The sequence below is a fragment of the Phyllopteryx taeniolatus genome, chromosome 11 (genome assembly GCF_024500385.1).
Source record: "Phyllopteryx taeniolatus isolate TA_2022b chromosome 11, UOR_Ptae_1.2, whole genome shotgun sequence".
Classification (NCBI taxonomy): domain Eukaryota; kingdom Metazoa; phylum Chordata; class Actinopteri; order Syngnathiformes; family Syngnathidae; genus Phyllopteryx; species Phyllopteryx taeniolatus.
In genome coordinates this window covers 27,179,258-27,200,553 of record NC_084512.1, presented here as the reverse complement: position 1 = coordinate 27,200,553, position 21,296 = coordinate 27,179,258, and the positions used below count along the sequence as shown (strand labels likewise).

Here is a 21,296-nt window from a genome sequence, read left to right as displayed (position 1 = left end):
AGGTTAGGCCGGTTTGAAACCAAGGTTAGGGTTTAAAATTCAGGTTTCAAGCCTGGGTTAGGGTGAGAGAAAGTAGGGTTTCGAGACATTGTTAGGGTTTCAAACAAGCGTTTCAAAACCAGGGTTTGAAATTAAGGTCTTCAATTGGGGTTTCAAACCAGGATTAAGGTTTTAAATTGGGGCTTCAAGCTTGGGTAAGGCTTTCAAACCAGAGTTAAGATGTCAAATTAGGGGTTCAAGCCAGGGTTACGGTTTCAAACAACTGTAATGGTCAAGTATGGGATAGGGTTTCAAACAAAGATCATTTTTCAAATGTAGGATTGCATGCCGATGTTGGCTTTTTCGACTTAGACAGTGTTAGGGTTTCAAGGTAAGGTGAAGGTTTCGAATTCAGGTTTCAAAGTAGGGTTTCAGGCCCGGGTTATGGTTTCAAACCAGGGTTGGCTTTCAAACTAAGGTTAGGGTTTTGAATTTGGGTTTAAAAAAGTAGGGTTTTAAGCCAGTGTTACAATTTCAAATTAGATTTAAGACGGGGTTCGGGTTGCAACGGTTACAAATCAGGGTTAGGGTTTTATTACAGGATTTCAAAGGTAGGGTTTCAAGACTCGTCCTGTCAGCGGTCGACAGACGCGCTCGCCTCGCAAACGTGTAGACACCGCGGTTGTGGTCTGGTTTTTGGTGAACGGAGCTGACGCCGTGTGCGCGTTATGTCGCAGGTACGTCGGTGATTCAGGTGACGGCCACCGACGCCGACGACCCCACGTACGGAAACAGCGCCCGGCTGGTGTACAGCATCCTGCAGGGACAGCCCTACTTCTCGGTGGAGCCGCAGACGGGTGAGAAGCGGGAGAAAGGACAAGACAGGACAGCGCGCTACACATCTCACACGCACGGACCCACACTGAACACAACATTACGTACACTTGCGCTAGCTCGCCATCGGTCTTATGATACCCGCTTCCCATTGGGACTCATTTGGACCGATTCCCCAGTAGCTCTTCAAATCCAAATCGACGACTTCCTGTTCAGTTTCGGGCGTGAGTCCTTAAAGACGTTTTCGGTGTCCTGTCACGATAGACACGGCCGACCGATTTCACGTGGATCGGCAAAACCGCACGAGGTCCTGGAATTTGCCTCAATGACTTCCGCAAACAAGGGAAATTGTTTTCATCGGAAACTGCATTGCAAAAACCAAAACAGTCACGCACAAATGAAAGAGTAAAGATGACTGTCATATAAAAAGTCAGTGGAGCGGGGACTCTAAAGTGGTTTAAAAAAAAAAAAAAAAAAAAAAAGAAAGAGCAGCACGTTGAGTTGGATGGTTGCCGAGCCCCGGCCTGACATTTGGACAGCGCGAGGTGATAGCGGACGGATGTGTGGGGGTCACACAGAGTGGAGATGACACCCCTCCGCACAGAGAGACATCGGCCGGTGGTGGGCTTTTGACGGCGGATTTCGGAGCTAATCAGAGCGGTGTCGGCCATTTGACTGGCGCGCATCCAAAGCTCACATTTCTAATTGGTTTGGAGATTATCGGCTTTGCGTGCTGTCACGCGCACGTACGCCAACGCACGCACGCAGCCGGTCCACCGTGGCCATAAAAAAACCTTAACGCGCACCAGCCGATTAGCGGTGTTTGAAATGTAGAAAAATAATCTCACACTTGTTTAAATGAAGTCCATATTTTTAGCTTGATTGATTCTGAAGGCAAATAGATGATTTTTTGGGGGGGAGGTCATGTCACACATTGCAACGAGGTTAGGCGGCGGTGGCCTGGTTGCCGGGGTAACAAAAAGTGAAGAATCAAACATGCAATCACTTCCTCGCCGCAGGAACCTGGCATCCGCTCAGTTGGCACTCGGAGAATAATTGTACTTCTTTGCTTCCGTGCTGTAGATTCAAAAACCGAGAACTTTATTTGTCATTTTCTCCACAAACTAATGACTACAACGGCGTTTTCAAACTTCTCAAACTCCGCCCACACACTATGATGAAAACTTAATATATTTACTGTGCTCCATCTGTTCCGTGGACCTGGTTTAAATTTGTTAGCGATCAGAAGAATTGCCTCGGAGAAGTCTTACAATAGTTTGCTTTATGTACGGGGAATCGTCCAAATGTGTCAACTTGTTCCGCCTCCATACCTTGGAGAAAACTCAATAGCTTGGCAATTGAGCGTTGTCCATCTGTCTGCGACACCTGGTTCAAATTTGGTAGCAATCGGATTAATTCACCAGCGTATATCTGTGTGTACAACAGGATAACAGTTAATGGAGCTTCCTTTTTTGATGGTGAACCATCCAAATTTGTCGCCGTGTTCCGCCCACATGCCACCATGAAAACTCAAAACCTTGCCAATTTGGCTTCGGCCTAGAAGCCCATTTCCTGTCGGGAAAGGACAGGACAATGGCTGCTTTGAACTCAAATGTTAGTTCTCCAACACTTTTTTTGTGCATATTGTCAGCGTAGACTCCCAACTTGTACGTCCATGGGTGAAACTGAGCCGTGATCCATCCGTGACATCGGCCGCGCAGTTTTGATTGGACACGTTGACATTCTCCACGCATTCTCCAGGTATCATTCGCACGGCGCTGCCCAACATGGACCGCGAGGCGCGGCAGGACTACGACGTGGTGATCCAGGCCAAGGACATGGGCGGCCACATGGGCGGCCTGTCAGGGACCACCGAGGTCAAAATCACACTGACTGACGTCAACGACAACCCACCCAAGTTCCCACAGAGTGAGTGCACGTCAATTATGAGCGCTGTGTCGCAGCGTGTGTTCGCCAAGTGTGTACACGGGGGTGTGCTTGTTTTGTCAACCCCAAAAAGTTCGACATTTTCCATTAAAAAGGAAGAAATAAAAACGTAAATTTAAAAAATATATATATTTGAGGTTGCCCAGTGCGTGTGTGTGTGTGTCCATCTGTCAATAGCTTAAGCTTGAAAAAAATGTCAATGTAAAACCAAAAAGGAATGCATTTAAAATATAAACAATCATAAAAAATATACATATTTGAACCCTCAAAAATTAAGTGTAAAAACTAAGTAAGAAATAACGTATGCATGTGTCATTTTGTAAGCCCCCCAAAAATAGAATTCGAAACCCCTCAAAAAATATGAAATATATTTCAACTCGAAAAAAGTTTTTTTTTTAATAACGTGTGTCTATATCAACCCTCAAAAATACAAGTTAAAAAAGCAATGTTTTTAAAAGATGAAAATCATTCAAAACTGCACATATTTCAACTATGAAAGGTAAAACAAAAAATGCATTCAATAAAAAAAAAAAAATGATTTGATAAATATATAGATATAAATGTACATGCTGTATACAAATAATACATATGTAATACGTAAGTGTTCAATTTTCCTTGACGATCATTTGACTGCATTAAAGGGTCGATTTTGAATGGTCACTCATGTAACCCAAAATGGTTTCGTGCGCGATAAAGTGCGACGTGACGAGCAGCCGTAAAAGCTGCGACGACAGCTTCCACTTGTCGCGCGAGTCCGAGCGTCAGTAAACCACCAGCAGAAGGAGCACCTGCGAAAGGAATGTTCCAGATGGCGCCAATGAGGACGCTGATTACATATTTAGCACTTTTGAGCGCGGCAGCGCAGCTAAAAGATGAAAATACCCCCAGAAAAAAATCAAAACAAAGCCATTATGGCATCCTTTCTTGATATCAAAGCATAGACCGCTTCCTGGCTCCTCAAAGACTTCCTGTCACTGTTAATTGTTTCGCTTTTAGCCAGCAAAATAGAATCGGCGTTGAGACTTGACTTTAGTACAATTCCGTTACACTGGCGGTGACAAAAAGGCAAGAAGCTCTGATAAAGGGGATTTTTTTTTTTTTTCCTTTTTTGACTTGATCTGTCACATCGTCGCTGGCACGTATCAATTACTCGACACACTCCTTTTGTGAGATTACTGAGCCGCCGCCGCTGCAGCCGCCTCGCTCGTCACCCCCCCCCCCCCCCCCCCCCCCCCGAAAATGAAACGAAACGAGCCGCAATCCAGCCGCACAAAAGACATCCGACTTGAAAAGAAGATTTCTGTGCCTGGGAAATAGCAGTGAAGTTAGCGCCTCATCCCACTAATAATATCGCACGATGAAATGTATGTGAGTGTTGTGCTTCTGTGTGAATAGAATGCGGTGGGCAGGGGGTGCGGTGGGGAAATGGAGGTTTTCCTGGGGGGAGGTAAACGTGCGAGAAATAGGCCAATGGGGGGGAGCTTAGGACGCATGCCGAGATTTGGTAGTGGAATGAGGACAAGAAGAAGAAGAAGAAGAAGCAGCAAGCAAGCATTGGCCCCGCAGTAGAGGGCGGGGCAGTAGAGGGCGGGGCAGTTCCCTCATTTGCATGAGACAAACAACAATCTACACATCCGTCTATCCAACTACCTCAATGATCAACTACCCTACTGATCTATTGATGCACCCATCTATCAAACTACCCATATATCCAACTACCTATCTACCATCTGGCCACTTATCACTTATCCCAAGAGTAGATGAAAAAGGATAGACGCAGGGAATAAAATGGAGAGTTTAAATGTGTCTTCAAACATTGTGTGATGCACAGGTCGGCCATTTTAAGCACGCTAACGTCTGCTCCGTGCTCCTTGCGACTGTTTTCATTTTGTATTCGCGTGTTCGTATGCGCTCAACAATCAAACCCGCACCCATCGGCCCGCGGTCTCTCCCCCCCCCCGCAGGCGTGTACACCATGTCCGTGTCCGAGGACAAAGTGGAGGGCGAGGAGGTGGGCCGTCTCAAGGCCAACGACCCCGACATGGGAGACAACGGGATGGTTAACTACCGGCTGATAGACGGAGACGGCATCGGGACGTTCGAGCTCAGCACCGACTCTGAGACCAGGGAGGCCGTCGTCAAGCTGAAAAAGGTCAAAAAAAACGCAATTTTAAAAAAGCATGTTTTCTACTGCCACCTGTTGAGCGAGCAAACTGCTGTAGTTGTTGTGTGGATCGGAGTTAGTGGCGTTCCCTGCTGGTTGCCGCCAAATCATTCAGTGACTCATAGATGAATGGATGGCTAGATGTGTACATAAAGAGGACTAGGTTGGTCGGTACAGATACATGCTTAGATGGACTGGTGATTAGTCCGAGGGTATTAGGTAGATGCGGTATATCAATGGTTAGATGGAGGTGTAGCTAGAATGTGATATCCACGAAATTTGCTTTGTTTGTCCTCTCTTGCACATGAAAAAAAAAAACATCTTAACATTTCGGAAGAGCTATGGAGGTCAGAATCTCCTCGACACGAAGGAAGGACTTCCTGTCCGCACGGCGCACAAAGCGAGCCGGCTCACTTTTATTCATTCTGCGAGAAAATCTTTCTCCAGCCCGACTCGATCGATGCAAATCTTTTTTGTCTTAATGCAGCGGCTCAGCGACACTCGTAGACTCTGGCGGGTTCAGCTTTTTTGTTTTCCGCTGCTATCAGGAAATGAGAGCATGAATTTAAAAGCTCGAGGTGGTTAACCTCGAGCTCGAGCGTCATCCAAAATCAGCGCAGAGTGCGGCGGAGGCGGGCAGCTGCGCAGCTGATCCCAACGTGACCGGAGCGCAACGCTGACCACATCCAGCGCAGAGAAGACACATGAGGGATGACTTGTCGGCCCTCGAAAAAAGATGAAGGCACCCCACGCCGCACCACGCCGCACCGCGTTCTCGTGCGGTCCACAGGGAGGAGTCCCACATTTCAGCCCTTTGTCCTGCCCGGAGGTCAAATTCACTTCAAAATGGAGAAACTGGGGGGGGAAAAAACATGCCGTGATCGAATGTAGTGTAGCAATCAGAACAACGCATGCTAATACACAACAGCTTGACACATTTGATACAAAGACGAAGGGCAAGCGTATGGAGTAGAATATGGCGGCGGCAAGAACTCGAGTACAATAACAGTAATGTCTCTTGTATACGTTTCTTTCAGTAGACACTTTTTATTCAAGAGGAGACTATGGGCCAGCTGCAACAAAATGGAGACCGACTACCTGTAAACTAGTATTATTGATAATGTAGTGAATGCCCGCATAGTCACCATTCGGCACCCGCGGATTCACTTATTCGCTGATTTCCAAAAAATGATAAGAATTGTTTTTTTTCTTTTCGTTTTTTTTCTTTTTGTTTTATCTTTTTGGGGAGAGAACCAATCCCAAAAAGGCTATTTGGCAGTTTTACCCGCTTATTCAATCATTTTTGGGGTAAAAAAAAGAAATAATAATAATAATAATAATAATAATTATCGATTTTTGATTTTCACTATTCGTGGCTCTGGCCCGTTGCCTGCTGTAAAAATAAATTTGTTTTACATATATTGAGCTTTTTCTATGTGTGCCAAAATAGTGACAAAATTTCTCGTCCTAAAGATAATTCCCGTTTCTGGAACAAAAATGGCTTGCCCCAATTTTTGCTCCAATGTCGGGGTTCGATTTGTGACCAAATCGCATTTAGCCAAGTAGACACTGATTCATAGTTTGTCCGATTTTCTGTATGCGAAGGTAAAAGTTTGGAAACTTCTGCTCGACATGGACTAGAACAGGATGATCCGATCACCTGCATTGTGTGCGTGTGCGTGTGTGTGTGTGTGTGTGTTGACTAACAACAGGGAACAATCCCAGCAAAAATCCTTCATCCTGACTCCCTGCAACTCTCGTAATAACAGCATCAGAGCCCGAGGCTGATTTGAAACGTGCGTGTGCGCCGCGCATGCGAGAATGTTTAAATACAAGTGAGCGTGTGCGTGAGAGAAGCGCGTGAGAGGCGCCCACGTCATGAGGCCCACTTGGACGCGATCTGATTACCGTGTCCTGATTCGGATGCGCCGCATCGTGATTTCTTTGAGTCCTGGTGCCTCTCGGGGACATCATCACCTGTTGGCCACAAGGGGCAGCACGCACGCACACACACACACACACACACACACACACACCTGAACACTTTGAAATCAGCGTCGGGAGAAGTCTTCACTAATCTCTATTCTCCCTCTCACACATTCACGCACACCGGCATGAGCTTTTTAATCAACTATTCTCTTTCAACTGTGTCCTGACGAAAGCACTTTGCGGAATATTAAGAAGCCCCTGCGTGTGTGTCTGTGTGTGTGTGTGTGTCACTGTGAATATTGTCATGAATGGAAGTGAGCGAGCGATCCAGGGAGTGTGACCAAAGCGATGGAAAATGAAAGAAGTGGGACACGTCGGTGACGTTAGCTTCCCGCTGACGCGTTAAGTTCCGTTGGGTATTGTGACGTTTCAAAAAAAAGGGGATTGTTACCATAATGTGGCAAATCTTAGCCAAAGACAGTTTTGACAGTTTGCTGTCACGCGGCGATCCAGTGGCTGCTAGAAATGTTTCGGTGCCTTGACATGCGAGTGACCCGACTTACAAGTTTTTCAAGATACGAGCTTTTCAGAGCTTGAAGTTTACTGTCAAACCGAAACCATAAAACAAAGAAAATGACATATTGTACACTTAAAGCCAACCACGTAACTCTGCCCTAAATGCTGCTAGCTTCATGCTAACACATAATGGGAAACGCTAACAAATAGCATCTCCAGAGCGGTGTTGTAACCCTTTAAGCAACAGATATCTGAGAACAAGCAGTGGAGCAACACATGTAGCCAGATAATATCACAAAACTCACAGGCTGGTGCCGAGAAGCTGTTGGAGTTAGTTGAGGAGCTTCATTGCGATAAAGGTAGTCCTTTGCCACCATTTCGTGGAATTGTTATTCAATTGCAGCTCAATATAATACCTTTTGGAGAGGGTAGTGGGGGTACATTGTACTTCCTTGACACCAATTGCACTACTTTCCTTTTTAGACAGGGCTTTGGCGGCATCTTGTGGCACCTTAGGGCATTTCAAATGGGTGCGTTATCCAGCAAAATGCCGGGAATCGGTTTCAATTCATCTACGGAAAACGGCAAATATGCGGGGGGATTACAATTACAACACGAGACCACTGTGACTAAACGTTTACAATCTACGGCGTTGTTAACCTTTTATCTTTTTATGAGTCAACAAGTTCACCTGCGTTTGACGCATCGGCGTCTGGGACGACAGGCAGCTCGTCGAGACGGAACAGATGCTTTGTGCCGCTCTGAATTGCCCCTAATTAAATCTGTGATCACTTAACTGCTGTTATCGCGGCGCTCGTAAAAAGACCCGGTTAATGCGTGGAGCCACTACAGTCGGCTACAGGTGCTCGACTAGCCGTGTCCGAGCACCGGCTGAAAGCGGAGGCGATCTTTGGCGCTCTACGGTTGACGACTTTTAACATTATGGCTGTGTTCGCTCCCTTTCCACTACGTAGTGCCTTTTGTAGTGAGTTGGCCATTTTGTCGGCTCATTTAAGTGGTTAGTGAGTACAACGAATGGTCACTAGAAAAGCAAAATAACTCATTATGCGGAGCCAGACAAAAAGACAAACGGCTGTGGTTACATCATCCGAGGTTTTTTTTTTTTTTAAAAGGTCTTCGAGCCGTACTGTAAGCGATGCAATAAATCCAATGATGAGCTTACTAAGCGGTTTAATCAGCGGAAATGACGCTCTTACGTCCGTGGCTGGCCGAAACATTACAGCGATGAATTTTTTCACCAAACAGGCTTGCTCAAGTTGATCTCTAAAAAGCAACAACCCGGATTTCAATCTTGAGGCGACATGATTCCGCACGGCTCCCGCAGAGTGAGGGAAGAGGCGGAGTTGGACAGCACCTCTCAGACATTTGTTAATATGTTTGTTCTCAAGCTTTTTTTCAAGATTTTAAAACGATCACTAATGTCTAAAAATATCAAATGACATGACGGCAAAAAATATGACATGGGCCATCATTGGACAGCGACAATATGGTTTTCATAAAGTGTGATTACTGCGGGTACTGTAGTATTCGTAATACGGGAGCCCTTGAGGGGCGTGGCCTAGCGAGTGACAGCGGGAGCCGCAGTCGTATCTGGCCAATTGATCTGCGTGTGAGCATCTGGGCGTGCGTTGTGGCCTACAGCAGCTCCTTGCGAATGTTCTCGTTTTGCATTTTTGTGTTTGTGCCCCCCAGTGTGACTCTCCTTGCCCACACGAGGCGGCATTACATACAACTCCCCATTGCACCCGGTGTAGTTGTTGTAATGAGTGGCAGCCGTGCGCTTTGTTTCTTTTCTACGAGCCGCTTCCATCTTGGGATAATGGGGGACAATGGCTGCCCAGTCTACTGCCGGAAGGTCCCGCTTAGCAGCGATAGGGTGCTGGAAACGGAAGGTATTCTGTTTCTTTTTGGCCAGTTCGATTGCGGTATGGGAATGAGTTCGTGATTCCGAATGCATTTTAATCCCGCGACATCGTGTGGCGCTCGTACATGTCCGTGTGTTGGCCCTGCCGAGCTCGAGTCGGACTTAAAGGTCCGCTCCTCCCGCCGGGATTCCGTTCCCGAGCGACGCTCGATGAGGAGATCGAGCTCCCTCGCGGGACTCCTGCCACGTTAAAGCTCCCGCAGCTGCTGGGGGGGAAAACTGTGTCGGGGGAGGAGAAAGCGTGTTATTATCCCGCTTTCTCGGGAGAAGGATTGATGCGGCAGAGAGTGTGTTATTTACTGTCATTACGGGGACAACAGAGATGCAGATAAGCCCGAGACTGGTACTCTTGGCACCGCGCGAGAGCAGATTATGGTTTTCGTACAATGGCTGACAACGCATAAATTGAAACTTGCCCTGGAGGAAATTTAAGCCAGCGCTTCTGGCTTAAATTGAGGTCTGCGAGCCGTAGCTTTGGGGTTTGCAAAAGAAATTGCACATAGCGACATCTTAAGTCTCGTGTGCCAGTTAAACAAATGTAGAAAGAAAAAAAAAACAACAACAACAATTAGTCCACCCTATCTTTGGGCCAGTTAAAAGTTCCATAAATATGACATTACTGCATGAATAATTGTTTTTTTTTTCATTTTTAGAATAAAGGCATTTTTTTCCACAACAAAAGATTTTCATAACATTCCAACTTGTTTCTTAGAAATATTTTTTTTTGTTTGCATGAATATGAACATTTGTACTTTCCCCTCAGAAATGGGCAACTTGTGAATTCCCTTGGCATTTTGGGCCAGATGTGGTAGAATGCTACAATATGCTACAATTTTTTGTACAAATTGTACAATTTGATTGTCCAGGCTTAAAATACATCTTTTTTCGCCTTTGCTTTGCATGCCACTAGTTCCAGGTGTCTTGGTATCGAAATATCTCCCGTGTTTCAGTCCAAAGGATACAGGACCATTTTCACCCTCTTTGAAAAGCCCTGTTGAAATCAGTTTTGGGTGGGGCTGTCCTGTCTATCCTTCCAACAAAATGCGCAGCAAATAAAAAGTCATGTTTCCTGGCTCCTTCTAGACAATTCTCACTCCTCACAAGCATAGTTCGCTTTGCTATTAGTTTGTTATTGGCTATTGTGTGTCAATGCTTTATAAAGTAATTGAATGACAGCTGCGTTCAATATAAGCCAATTGAATCTGAGGCTGCAACACTGTTTTACATCCTAATCAACAGTGTTCTCTAAATAATGTGGAGTTATTCGAGGTAGTTATGATGCAGTTATTATCTTTTGGGCTTCCCCAGGTTGACTTGTCAGTCACTGCAGGACTGCAGCAGCTGGCAGCCTCATTCGTGCAGCAACAGCTCCCCCTAGCAGCAGACGTGGACACTGCACCGAGCTGCCCAATCCAACTTGCACTTGCTTTTCATGAGAATTGATTGTGACGCTGTGAACTGATGTCGTCTTTGTGTGTGTGCGTGTGTGTCTCGTGCGCAGCGCGTGGATTTTGAGACCGCTAAGTTGTACACGCTGAAGTTGGAGGCCGTCAACATGCACGTGGACCCCCACTACCTGGCCTGGGGGCCGTACAAGGACGAGGCCACGATAAAGGTAAGGCAGGGCGGGATCTTCGAGAACACTGATTACTCGAGTGGTACTCAACGTGTGGTATGTGGTGTCATTTTGCAATACGATAGGTAGATTCTCACACGGAACATATTTTCTTCTCAGATTTCGGTGGAGGATGCCGACGAGCCGCCCGTGTTTGTGGCGCCCTCGTACACCTTTGAGGTGGAGGAGAACGCCCCCGCCGGCACTCAGGTGGGACGCGTCCACGCCCAGGACACGGACGCCGCCGACAACCCGGTCAGGTACGACGGCAGAGAGGTCCCAGCGCGTGTTAGGACTGAAACTTGTGAACACCTGCGCACAGGTATATGATTCCGCGTTACACGGACGTGGAGCAGTTCTTCAGCGTCAACTCTGAGGACGGCATGATCACCACCGCCAGACCGCTGGATCGGGAGGCTCAGGCCTGGCACAACATCTCCGTGTCGGCCACCGAGATAGGTGAGCCTATATTTTTTTCGCCCTCTTGGAGCTCATTGCGCGTGGAGACTTCTGGTCAGTAGAGTCACGGTCAGTCAAGTTCGTCATCAGTGACAAAGTCGCATTTACACGCTAGGTCGACTTAATTAGTCGGTAAGACTTAATTGTCGTAACAAACTGTCCATTTAATGTGATGAGTAAAGTTAGTCAATTGCAAAAATGACACATTGTTATGGGTAGTCGAGTTAGTCAGAGTTAGTTGTCAGTAACTAAGTAACGGTCCCATTGGCGTGGTCAGCAGACTTCGGCTGAGTAACAAGCTGTCACATTGACCTGGTCAGTAGTTAGTGGTCAGCAACAATGTGTCTTGTTGACTTGTTTACATAGACCCCAAAATAGAAGTCAGGTTAACTGGTGACCCGTCTGCGCCTTTTGCCCCGTTCGACATTTTCGGATTGGCCAAAACGACCCACAGAGGGAAAAGAACGTCTAAACATCCATGTGCCGTCTGTGGCGCGATAGCTTCAAACAAAAATGGCCGAGGCAAGCAAGAAAACCCTCGAAAAAGAAATGAGAGTTGACCCGCGGGGCCTCTCACATTTCACCCCCCCCAAACAAAAAAAACAAAAAAAACAAGCGAACCCCTCCCTGGCATTCTGCGGCCGACAGCTCTGGCCCGCCGAGCGCCGTGCGGTTTCCCCGCGGCGCTGACGACGCCAGACGGCCAGATGGAAACGGGCTCGCGGCCCGCGCGGTCGGGCTACGCTAACCACTAACGGGGCCCTGGGAAGCTAAGTAGAAGCCTGCTAATGACGGGGTGCTGGAAAAATCAAATAAGAGGGGCCAGTCGCAAGAGAAACTGAGCTGCAGTTTCCGTTCCTAAAGAAACAAACTGCCGATGGGACGTGTGCTGGCAGCTCGTCCCGATATGTGTCGTACGCAGTACGGGGGGGGGCAAAAGGGGGCGTACACTTTATACGTGAACGTTTTGAAGGAAGGACAAGAGGAAGAATGGATGAAGGAGAAGGGAGAGGGTGGGCGGAAGGTGTCAAAGGAAGGAAGTCAAGAGGGATGACTAAGTAAGGATGGTCACATGATGGAAGGAAAGAAGGAAGGGAGGAAGGATGGAAAGTATAAGGGGAGGAGGGTTCGGGAGGAAGGAAGTGCGTGGACATATCGGCTCCCTTTTTTTGCGGTCGTCTTGCGCGCATGACGCGACATCTAAGCGGGTTTGCGCGAGACGCGTGCGAGCCGGCGGCGCTCTCGGGAACCCTCGACGCTCGATTGCGCTCTTGTGCGACTCAGCATTTTCTGTGCGTTTGTGCGTGTAGGAGGCCACCACCAGGACACCAAAGTGCGCGTCAACGTCAGAGTGAAGGACAGGAACGACAACGCTCCCGAGTTTGCCATCGACAACGAAGTCCTCATGTGTGACAATGTTGCACCGGGGAAGGTAGGAAGAATGGACGTCGCCATTGTTGGAAGGACGTGAGGACTCGGAGGTTCCATTCTGTAGTTTGAACGCTTCATTGCAACCTTGTTTGAAAGCCAAACACAGACACAAAACCTAAACTAAAACTCTTAACCCTAATATGAAACCCTCATCCAGACTTGAAACACGAATTTGAGACCTTATACCCTTGACAGCTTTCTTTGAAACCCCGATTTAGGCTTGAAATGCTCATTTGAAAGCCCAAATCCAATTTTATTCAACCCCAACTTAAAACCCTAAGCCTTGTTTGAAACACAGGTTTCAAACCTTAATTTGAAATCCAAATCCTGGCCTCAAAACCCGAATTTGAAACCCTCACTCACACTTGAGGAAACCTTTCTTTGCTTTCCAGGCTTGAAACCCTATCCCCCAATTTGAATTCCAAACATGAAACCCTATCCCCGGCTTGAAACCCCAATTTGGGAAAAAAAGAAAAAAAAACGCACGTGTGTCATCTCGACAGGTTATCGAAACGGTCAGTGCGGTGGACAAAGACGAGATGGCCCACCGTCAGCACTTCACCTTCAGCCTGGCACCAGAGGTGGCGCACAACCAGAACTTCTCCCTCAAAGACAACGCAGGTGAGCCACGTTAGCACCAACGCTAACTTCGCCACGTTTCCTCGAATTTGCGGCCACACACGCAGAAGGACGACGACACGTCCCGCGGGGGCCCGCGCGAATTGCGTCGCGATCCCCATCCGTCTGCCGGCGCGTCTCGGGCGTCGTGATCGAATGAAGCTGCGAGAGAAGCTTCAAGTGGCAAGCCAGCATGTCGACGCTGGTGGACGCACAGAAGCAATCCAGCGTGCAGACGATGAAATGGAAGCAAAGACACGAGGCAGACGCGTCGGCAGCTTCACATCCGAGCAAACGAGTCTTTGCTCTTTCGGGTTCATCAAGTGTCGTTTTCCAGAATCCGGTCGAGTCTGATGTGAGAGATTTTGGCTCGGGAAGCTCATTTGAAATGTTCATTTCAAGCCCTTATTGCAAACCCTAATCTCCATTTCAAATTGGAATGTAAAACCCCCAATGCTGTTTTCAAACCCTAATTTGAGACCCGACCATGGCTTGAAAGCCAACATTTGATTTGAAACCCGAACCATGCCTTCAAATGCCGTTTCGACACCGTAACCCTGACTTGGAACCGTAACTCTAATTTGAAACCCTAACCCAAACGTGAAATTGATTGATTTATCTTGGCACCCTGGTTGGAAATACCCTAAATGGAAATTTGACATTGTTTAAAACCCTAACCCATGCTTTAAAGCCCAACTTGAAACCTTACCACAGACTCGAGCCCCTCATTTGCAAGGGACCTAACCGTGACCTACAGGAGACCCTAATTTTCGTGAAACTGACAAAAGGTGAAGAATGCGTGTTGAGCGTGTTTGGTGTGCCCTGCGCACAGACAGCACGGCCAGCGTCTACGTGCTGCGGAAGGGTTTCAGCCGGCTGACGCAGGACGTCTACTTCCTGCCGGTGGAGATCAACGACAACGGCGTCCCGCCCATGAGCAGCACCGGCACGCTGACGGTGCGCGTGTGCTCCTGCGACAGCAAGGACACCATCTTGTCGTGCAACGTGGAGCCCTACGTGCTGCCCGCCGGCCTCAGCACGGGCGCGCTCATCGCCATCCTCGCCTGCATGGTCATCCTGCTGGGTAAGGCCGAGCTTTCCACTCCGCTTTCCAGTCGCTGTCGGCTTTCGTTGTTGGCGTTTATCATTCTTTAAAAAAATGGAACGGTTGTCAATCGACCGTCCGCAATCGAACGTGCACGTGCTGCAAAACGAAGAGGAATTGTATCCGAATTCAAGCGTCAGAGGTTTGGTTGCGAGCGGACGTCGGGCCAACCCGTTTGCTGGTGTGCCCCCCTCCCGCAGTCATCGTGGTTTTGTTTGTGGCGCTGCGGCGTCAGAAGAAGGAGCCCCTGATCGTCTTCGAGGAGGAGGACATCCGAGAGAACATCATCACCTACGACGACGAGGGCGGCGGAGAGGAGGACACGGAAGCCTTCGACATCGCCACGCTGCAGGTCACTCCGCCGACAAACTACACAACCTCACGAGACCTCCTTCGAGCCGCCGGCATCAGAGCTAAACCTGACTTGAAATCGGATGAAACCCTAACTTTGAACCCTTAACTCAACTACAACCTCCTTTTTTTTTTTTTTTTTAAACACTCATTCATACTTGAAACCTTAACCCTGGCTTGAAACCCTATTTCTAAGAAGACAATATACCTTGTTTGGGACCCTAAACCAGGCTTCAAATGCTAATTTGAAACTCTACCCTTGTCTTATAGTGGCTTACTTTGAAACCCTAACCTACATTTAAAACCAAACCCTAATTTCAAACTGTAACTCTCATTTAACACCCTAACCCTTGCATTGAAACCCTCATTTTTAACGCTAACCTTTTTAAACCATTATTTGGAAACCTTAAACCCTATAAACACTAATCTTAGTTTCAAGGCCTGGTTTAAAACCCTGAGCCTTTTTGCAAACCCTAATTTGAAACCCTATACCTTAAGCCTAATTTGAAACCCTGACACGTTGTCCGTTTTTCAGAATCCAGACGGCGCCAACGGTTTCCACCCGAGGAAGGACATGAAACCGGAGCTCCAGTTCCCGCTGCGTCCCGGCGCCCACCCGGCAGCCAACAGCGTGGACGTGGACGACTTCATCAAGACGCGCGTGGCCGAGGCCGACGGCGACCCCACCGCGCCGCCCTACGACTCCATCCAGATCTACGGCTACGAGGGCCGCGGCTCCCTGGCCGGCTCGCTCAGCTCTCTGGAGTCGGTCACCACCGAGTCGGACCTGGATTATGACTATCTGCGCAGCTGGGGTCCGCGCTTCAAGAAGCTGGCCGATTTGTACGGCACCAAAGACTGCTCCGCTCACGACGGGGACGACGACGACGACTGTTAACGGCGGACCCCCCCCCCCCACCCCCCCAGAAATAAAAACAAATTCCGATGATTCCATGAGGATTTTTGCTCCAACGGCTTCCCAGCTTTCTCCCGTTTCCTCCCAAATAACGAATGCCGAGAGCTCCCGACTTTACTTCTTACGGAGCGGAGCGGAGTCGGACGGGAAAAATGTATCACGTCACCCGTGTGTGTTTGGAATTTACTTAGCGCAAAAAAAAATACAAAAAAAAATACAAAAAAATGTTTAGCTGAAATTAGAAGTTGTGTACACTTAACGTGGACTGGATTCCCGCCGTTTGTTGTTGCTTGTGCGATCTCACTTAGGACTCTGGGTTGTTGATACTGTCTTGGCAGTACGGTGGCCTTAAAATAAATCAACAGCAACTCCGGAGGCCAACACGCGATACGAGACGAACGACGTGAGAGGCTTCGTTCGGTAGCTACCAAAACCGCGACTGAGGCTCGGCGGTGGGGGAAAAAAACAACAACAACAACAACAACAACAAAATCAAGACGGACCGAATTGGACATAGAAAAGCGTGGAGGACAATTTGTTTTTTTGATCCCTGGATCCTGTGTCCTAGCAATCACTTCCGCCGAGGGTTGCAAACATTTCTGGGGAAATCCAGCTAGGACGTTTTGGAAATAGTCCAAATTGGAAGCTTTCCAAGGGAATTCATCCGAAATTGAGGGTAATTCAAGCACGAATATATATATTTCAAAAAATAATAATGGTTTTGTCATAAGCAGATATCATTGCAAACGATAGTTTTCAAGAGTCAAACTTAAATGTGTTCAATTCCAGTGGTTTTTGCATTTACTCCTGCAAATTCCCATGGAAAGTTTCCAACTTTGAACATTTTTGCAAGCCCGACGTCCGCCAATGATGATGATCAATCATAAACGAGTAAAAACCTGTGAGATCTTAAATATCGCCTTAACGGACACTCGCAGTGCATTCTAGCTATCCATTGTTGTTGTTTTTTGTTTTTTGTTTATTGTTTTGTTTTCGAGTCCAAAAAGCAAGCTAGCTAGCCTCCATGTTTGCAGAGAATGTGCAAAACGAGCGGCGCGTTCCCCTCGTTCAAAACAAAACAGGATACGACGTCTTTTTTTCTTTGTTTGTTTTTTGTTTTGGTTTTTTCCGAAAGGCCAGGCGACATCTGTTGCATCAACACGTGTTGCAAACGTTTCCGAAAAACTTTCGCCCACTCCCGGGAAGGCAGGTCGTCGTCTCTTTTTTTTTTTTTTTGGGTGGTTCAACATCATTTTTATTATACTACTATAATTATTATCAGTTTCTTTTTTGATCACTATTATCATTATTATTATTATTATTATGACTGTTGTTGTTTCTTTGGCGACGCGTATTTCGCTCTTTGCTGCCAAAGAGTTACGTAGTCAAATGACAACCTCATGTTTGGTTTGGTTGCTTCTTTTGTTTTTTTGTTTTTGTTTGTTTGTTTGTTTGTTTTTTGTTGCTTGTTTTTGTCATTTTTGGGCGTTTCATCGTGGTTTCTCCCACTCGAGAGAAAACGCCTGGTTTTTATTCTTCTGTCGAGTTTTATGGTACCGATTTGTACAATTTTAAAAGTTCTTATTTTTTAGTATACATGCAGAATATTCCAGTTACGAAAAAAAAAATGTTAAGATTTAAAAAAAATAAAAATAAAAAAATACAAATGATTCAGCATCACACTTATATTTTCTGAACATTGTACTGTTGCTTTACTATGTGCTTCAATCCACGAAGCGAAAAAAACAACAACTTTGAAATAAATGATCTTTTCATAAAATGATGACGACACTTGTGTTTGCCTTTTAAATACAATAGTACACACGTTGGGTAGTGAACATGAGAAAAATATGTACAAAAATACTGTACAAAAATGAAATGAACCATATGTATTGTTACATTTATTTATGCCAATTAATACGGGAAAAAAGTTGTTTCAACCTTGTTGAGCAATTATATATTCATAACAAACAGTATTTATTGCAAATATTGGATTATTATTAAATATTTATTACATAATTGTTTGAGATGTATTGATGCAAAGATTTGTTTATTTAATTATAATTACAATACTAATTATTTAAATTGTTTGAATCTTGTTACTGAATTTTTATTATAGTATTAAATTGTATGACTGCGATTGGCCGGCAACCAGTTCAGGGTGTGCCCCGCCTCCTGCCCGACGATAGCTGGGATAGGCTGCAGCACGCCCGCGACCCGCTGGAAAAATTGTACGACTCTTTAATCAATAAAAACAATTTCAACCGCATTTAGATGTCGTCGTTAGATTTGCGGACTCGTGACAACAAATGACGTCGTTTTCACGACTGAACCAATCGAAACGCAGTGTAGGATCACCTGATGCGGTAGCTCCAAAGAACATGATCTTCTCTCTCTCTTCTTCTTCTTCTCTTTCATATAATTAATTGCACTTAGTGTGTCAGTCGCAGGGTGGGTGCGGTCCCGGGCCCACTGAAGCTTGATTACTTTTGAAATCATAAAGTGGCTCTTGAGTAAACAGCGAAATATGCGCGCGTGCGTGCACGCGTGTCGGATGGATGTCCTTGGATGGTCCGACAGAGTTAATTAAGCAACTCTGATCTTCGGCGCGTCGGCGAGTGGGCGGTCGGCCCGTTTGTTTATCGTCTTTACCCGACGTCCTTGAACACAACACGCAGCAAATGGACGCGTGATTGTGACGAAGCCGTTAAAAGGTCATCGCTCAAATGACGGCTCACAAACTCAACACGACAACAAGTCATAAAAGCAAAATGATCCGTCCACCGGCACGTCATCCATCCGTTATTCATCCATCCATCCGTCAGCGACTTCATGCATCCACGTGTACGTCATTCATCCTTCCATCATCCATCTGTCCATTATTCATCATCAATAAATCCATCACCCGTCTCATCCATATCCATGCCTCTGTCCATCCGTCCAGTCAGCCATCCGTCCATGTGTCCATCCATTCATCCATATCCATCTTTCCAGCTGTCAATCTCTCCATTGATCCATCCAACCATCCAGCCAACCATATCCATCCGTCTATCTCTCCATCAATCCACCCAGCCGTCCATCTGTCCATCCATCCATATCCATCCTTCATCTCTCCATTCATCCATCCATCCAAATCCATCTGTCCATCCATCCATATCATCCATATTCATCTGTCTATCCATTCATCCATATTCCATCCATCCATCCATCCATCCATCCATCCATCCAAACATTGATGCATTCAGCCCCACATCAAAGCGAACAATATTATTGTTTAACCTACAGTTGACTAAATTCCATCTCCCTGACCAAATGGATTATTTATTTTTTTAGGAGCAATTTTGTGCCAAAAGTATGTCTTTTTGTGGTTAACTATCACCAAAATGCCTGTTTGAGCAATAATCTATCATTTTAACCTGTGACCAAAAATATTGACTTTCCGTGGGAAATTATCCCTTTTCCACACCACACCACAATATTTTGCCTTTTTTTTGGGGGGGGGGGGGGGGTTGCAAAGTATAGCATTTTTGTGGTGATTGTATCGCCCATAGACTACTAAACACAATCTTGGGGTAATCAGCAAACGGCCACACACAGTCGAACACAAAAATACAAATCATAAAAACTGCTTCTGCCCGCGCACGCGTGCAAAGAAACAAACGCGACGTCGTCGTCGTGTGTGCCTGACATCATCGTAACCGAGGAGAGGTGAGCGAGAAGCCATTTTGACGCCAGACAGATGACACCAAATGTAGTGCGCGCGTGTGCGCGTGTGGCGGCCCGCGTGCAAGTGAAGGTTATGTAAAAGCAATCAGAAGCCTGTTTAATCTTTCAAAAAGAGAGAGTGCTCATTTGCATAATCATCATCTCCCTTTCAGCAGCAGCGCGAGAGACTGACGCTGACGCTGACGCTGACGTGCGTGCGTGCGTGCGTGCAAGCCTCTTCATCCATCCTCGGAATCGCATTGAAATGCAAGGTTGAAGTCCTGGGAGAAACTTCCTCCAGGATGGAGATCACACTTCGGGGAACAGCGTCTCTCTCTTTGTCTTTTTTTGGAGGTTCGTTCCACACGAGACGACGAGCGTTGACAGGGAAATCTGTGTCAAGACTTTGCGGAACGGAAGAGGACGAGGCCATGACAAATGTGTTTGAGCGGGATGCAATTGTTCCCCCCCCCCCCGCTGACCTTTGCACTGTGACGAGCCTCGTAGGAGGAAGAGCACTCGAGTAAAACAACTTGGTAGAGCGTATGAGGTGAAACACAACATTCAACGAAGACGAATATTGCATTTGCACGGGCAACTTAACATTTGCTAATGTGTCATTTTGTGGCGATGTGCTGTTGGGACCGGGACCAACCCCCAAAATTAGTGAAGAAGGGGAGACATACCGGGGTTGGCTCCCCCCAAAAAAGAAAAAAAAAAAGGAATCAAATAGGACAAAAATGGGGAATAACAGGATGTCGTCAGATGGGAATTTGCCGAATGATCTGGATTCCGTCCGCCTTCCATTTAGCATCAAGTGAACCCGCTCACCCTTAATGCATTTCCAACGAGCTGATCTTTCATTGCAGATCTGCAGCTAATTTACCCGATTATCAATTCATGCGCGTGTGTCGCATTTGGCTCGGCGGGTGCGCGGCCGTGGTTGTCGTGCAGATGGCTCGGACGCGCCGTGTGGTCGCGGGGCGACGTCATCGCTCAAATAATTTGGGCTGGCGGCAAACCGCAAGGCGTGATGCAAACAGAGAGCCACCACGTCTCCAGAAGCGAGAGGAGCCAAAGAAAAAGCGCCGGGACCTGGCGGGGTTGCCACGATGGCGACGACGTGGCCAATTCACGCACGCGAGGATCTTTCTGGTCGATTTCAGAGACGTCAACAACGGGAATGCAGATTGAACGTTCGGATTTGCAGCGACGTCACTGAAAAGCGGACGAGACACTGAAAGCCGAAAACCGTTTTGAAACCGGAATTTGAAGCCCTTAGCCCCTTTTAAAACATAGCCCTGTTTTGAACCCCTACTTTAAGACCCTAATCGTTTTAAAACCCTACTTTGAAACCCTAACCCTGTTTTGAAACCCTACCTTGAAACCCTAACCCTGTTTTGAGACCCTATTTGAAACCTAACCCTTGCTTGAAACCCTATTTTAAGACCCTTACCCTGTCTTGAAAGCCTCCTTTCAAACCCTAACCCTGGCTTGAGACCTTACTTTGAAACCCTTCCCCAGGCTTGAAACCTTAATTAGAAAGAGATTCTCCTCACGGTTGGCGTCGACTCGGACGCTTTGCTCATCTTTTTGACGAAGCAAAATCTGCAAAGGAGCAAACGTTCAGCGCGCGTGTCGTCGGCGGATCCTCCCTCGGCGTCTTCATTCCGAAAGCCGAGGCGAGAGCACGTAGGCGGCTTCGGTTTCGATGCCGCACGTTCCGGCGAGGTTCTCGACTGAAGTCGCCGCTGATTCGTTTGTCAGGAGTGCGCGCGAAAG

At 46.9% G+C, this 21,296-nt stretch overlaps 1 protein-coding gene and 1 long non-coding RNA gene across 5 annotated transcripts in view; one reads left to right on the top strand and one right to left on the bottom strand.

The window, feature by feature from the left end:
* cdh11 (cadherin 11, type 2, OB-cadherin (osteoblast)) overlaps positions 1–17,592 on the top strand; it is a 67,548-nt gene extending 49,956 nt beyond the window's left edge. For 2 of the 4 annotated variants that reach the window (XM_061790030.1, XM_061790029.1), the window contains exons 6-16: positions 717–836; positions 2,575–2,742; positions 4,725–4,912; positions 10,816–10,929; positions 11,050–11,189; positions 11,252–11,388; positions 12,699–12,820; positions 13,323–13,440; positions 14,270–14,521; positions 14,743–14,894; positions 15,429–17,592. In XM_061790030.1, the coding sequence (XP_061646014.1) occupies positions 717–836; positions 2,575–2,742; positions 4,725–4,912; positions 10,816–10,929; positions 11,050–11,189; positions 11,252–11,388; positions 12,699–12,820; positions 13,323–13,440; positions 14,270–14,521; positions 14,743–14,894; positions 15,429–15,791 (1,874 nt within the window). In that variant the 3' untranslated portion in view covers positions 15,792–17,592. The remainder of the gene's footprint in view (positions 1–716; positions 837–2,574; positions 2,743–4,724; positions 4,913–10,815; positions 10,930–11,049; positions 11,190–11,251; positions 11,389–12,698; positions 12,821–13,322; positions 13,441–14,269; positions 14,522–14,742; positions 14,895–15,428) is intronic. The other 2 variants (XM_061790031.1, XM_061790032.1) reach the window with 2 other exon arrangements.
* LOC133485778 (uncharacterized) overlaps positions 4,915–21,296 on the bottom strand; it is a 45,480-nt gene continuing 29,098 nt past the window's right edge. The window contains exons 3-4 of the long non-coding RNA XR_009790800.1: positions 6,833–6,901; positions 4,915–5,779 (exon numbers count right to left, since the gene is read on the bottom strand). This is a non-coding gene — a long non-coding RNA (uncharacterized LOC133485778). The remainder of the gene's footprint in view (positions 5,780–6,832; positions 6,902–21,296) is intronic.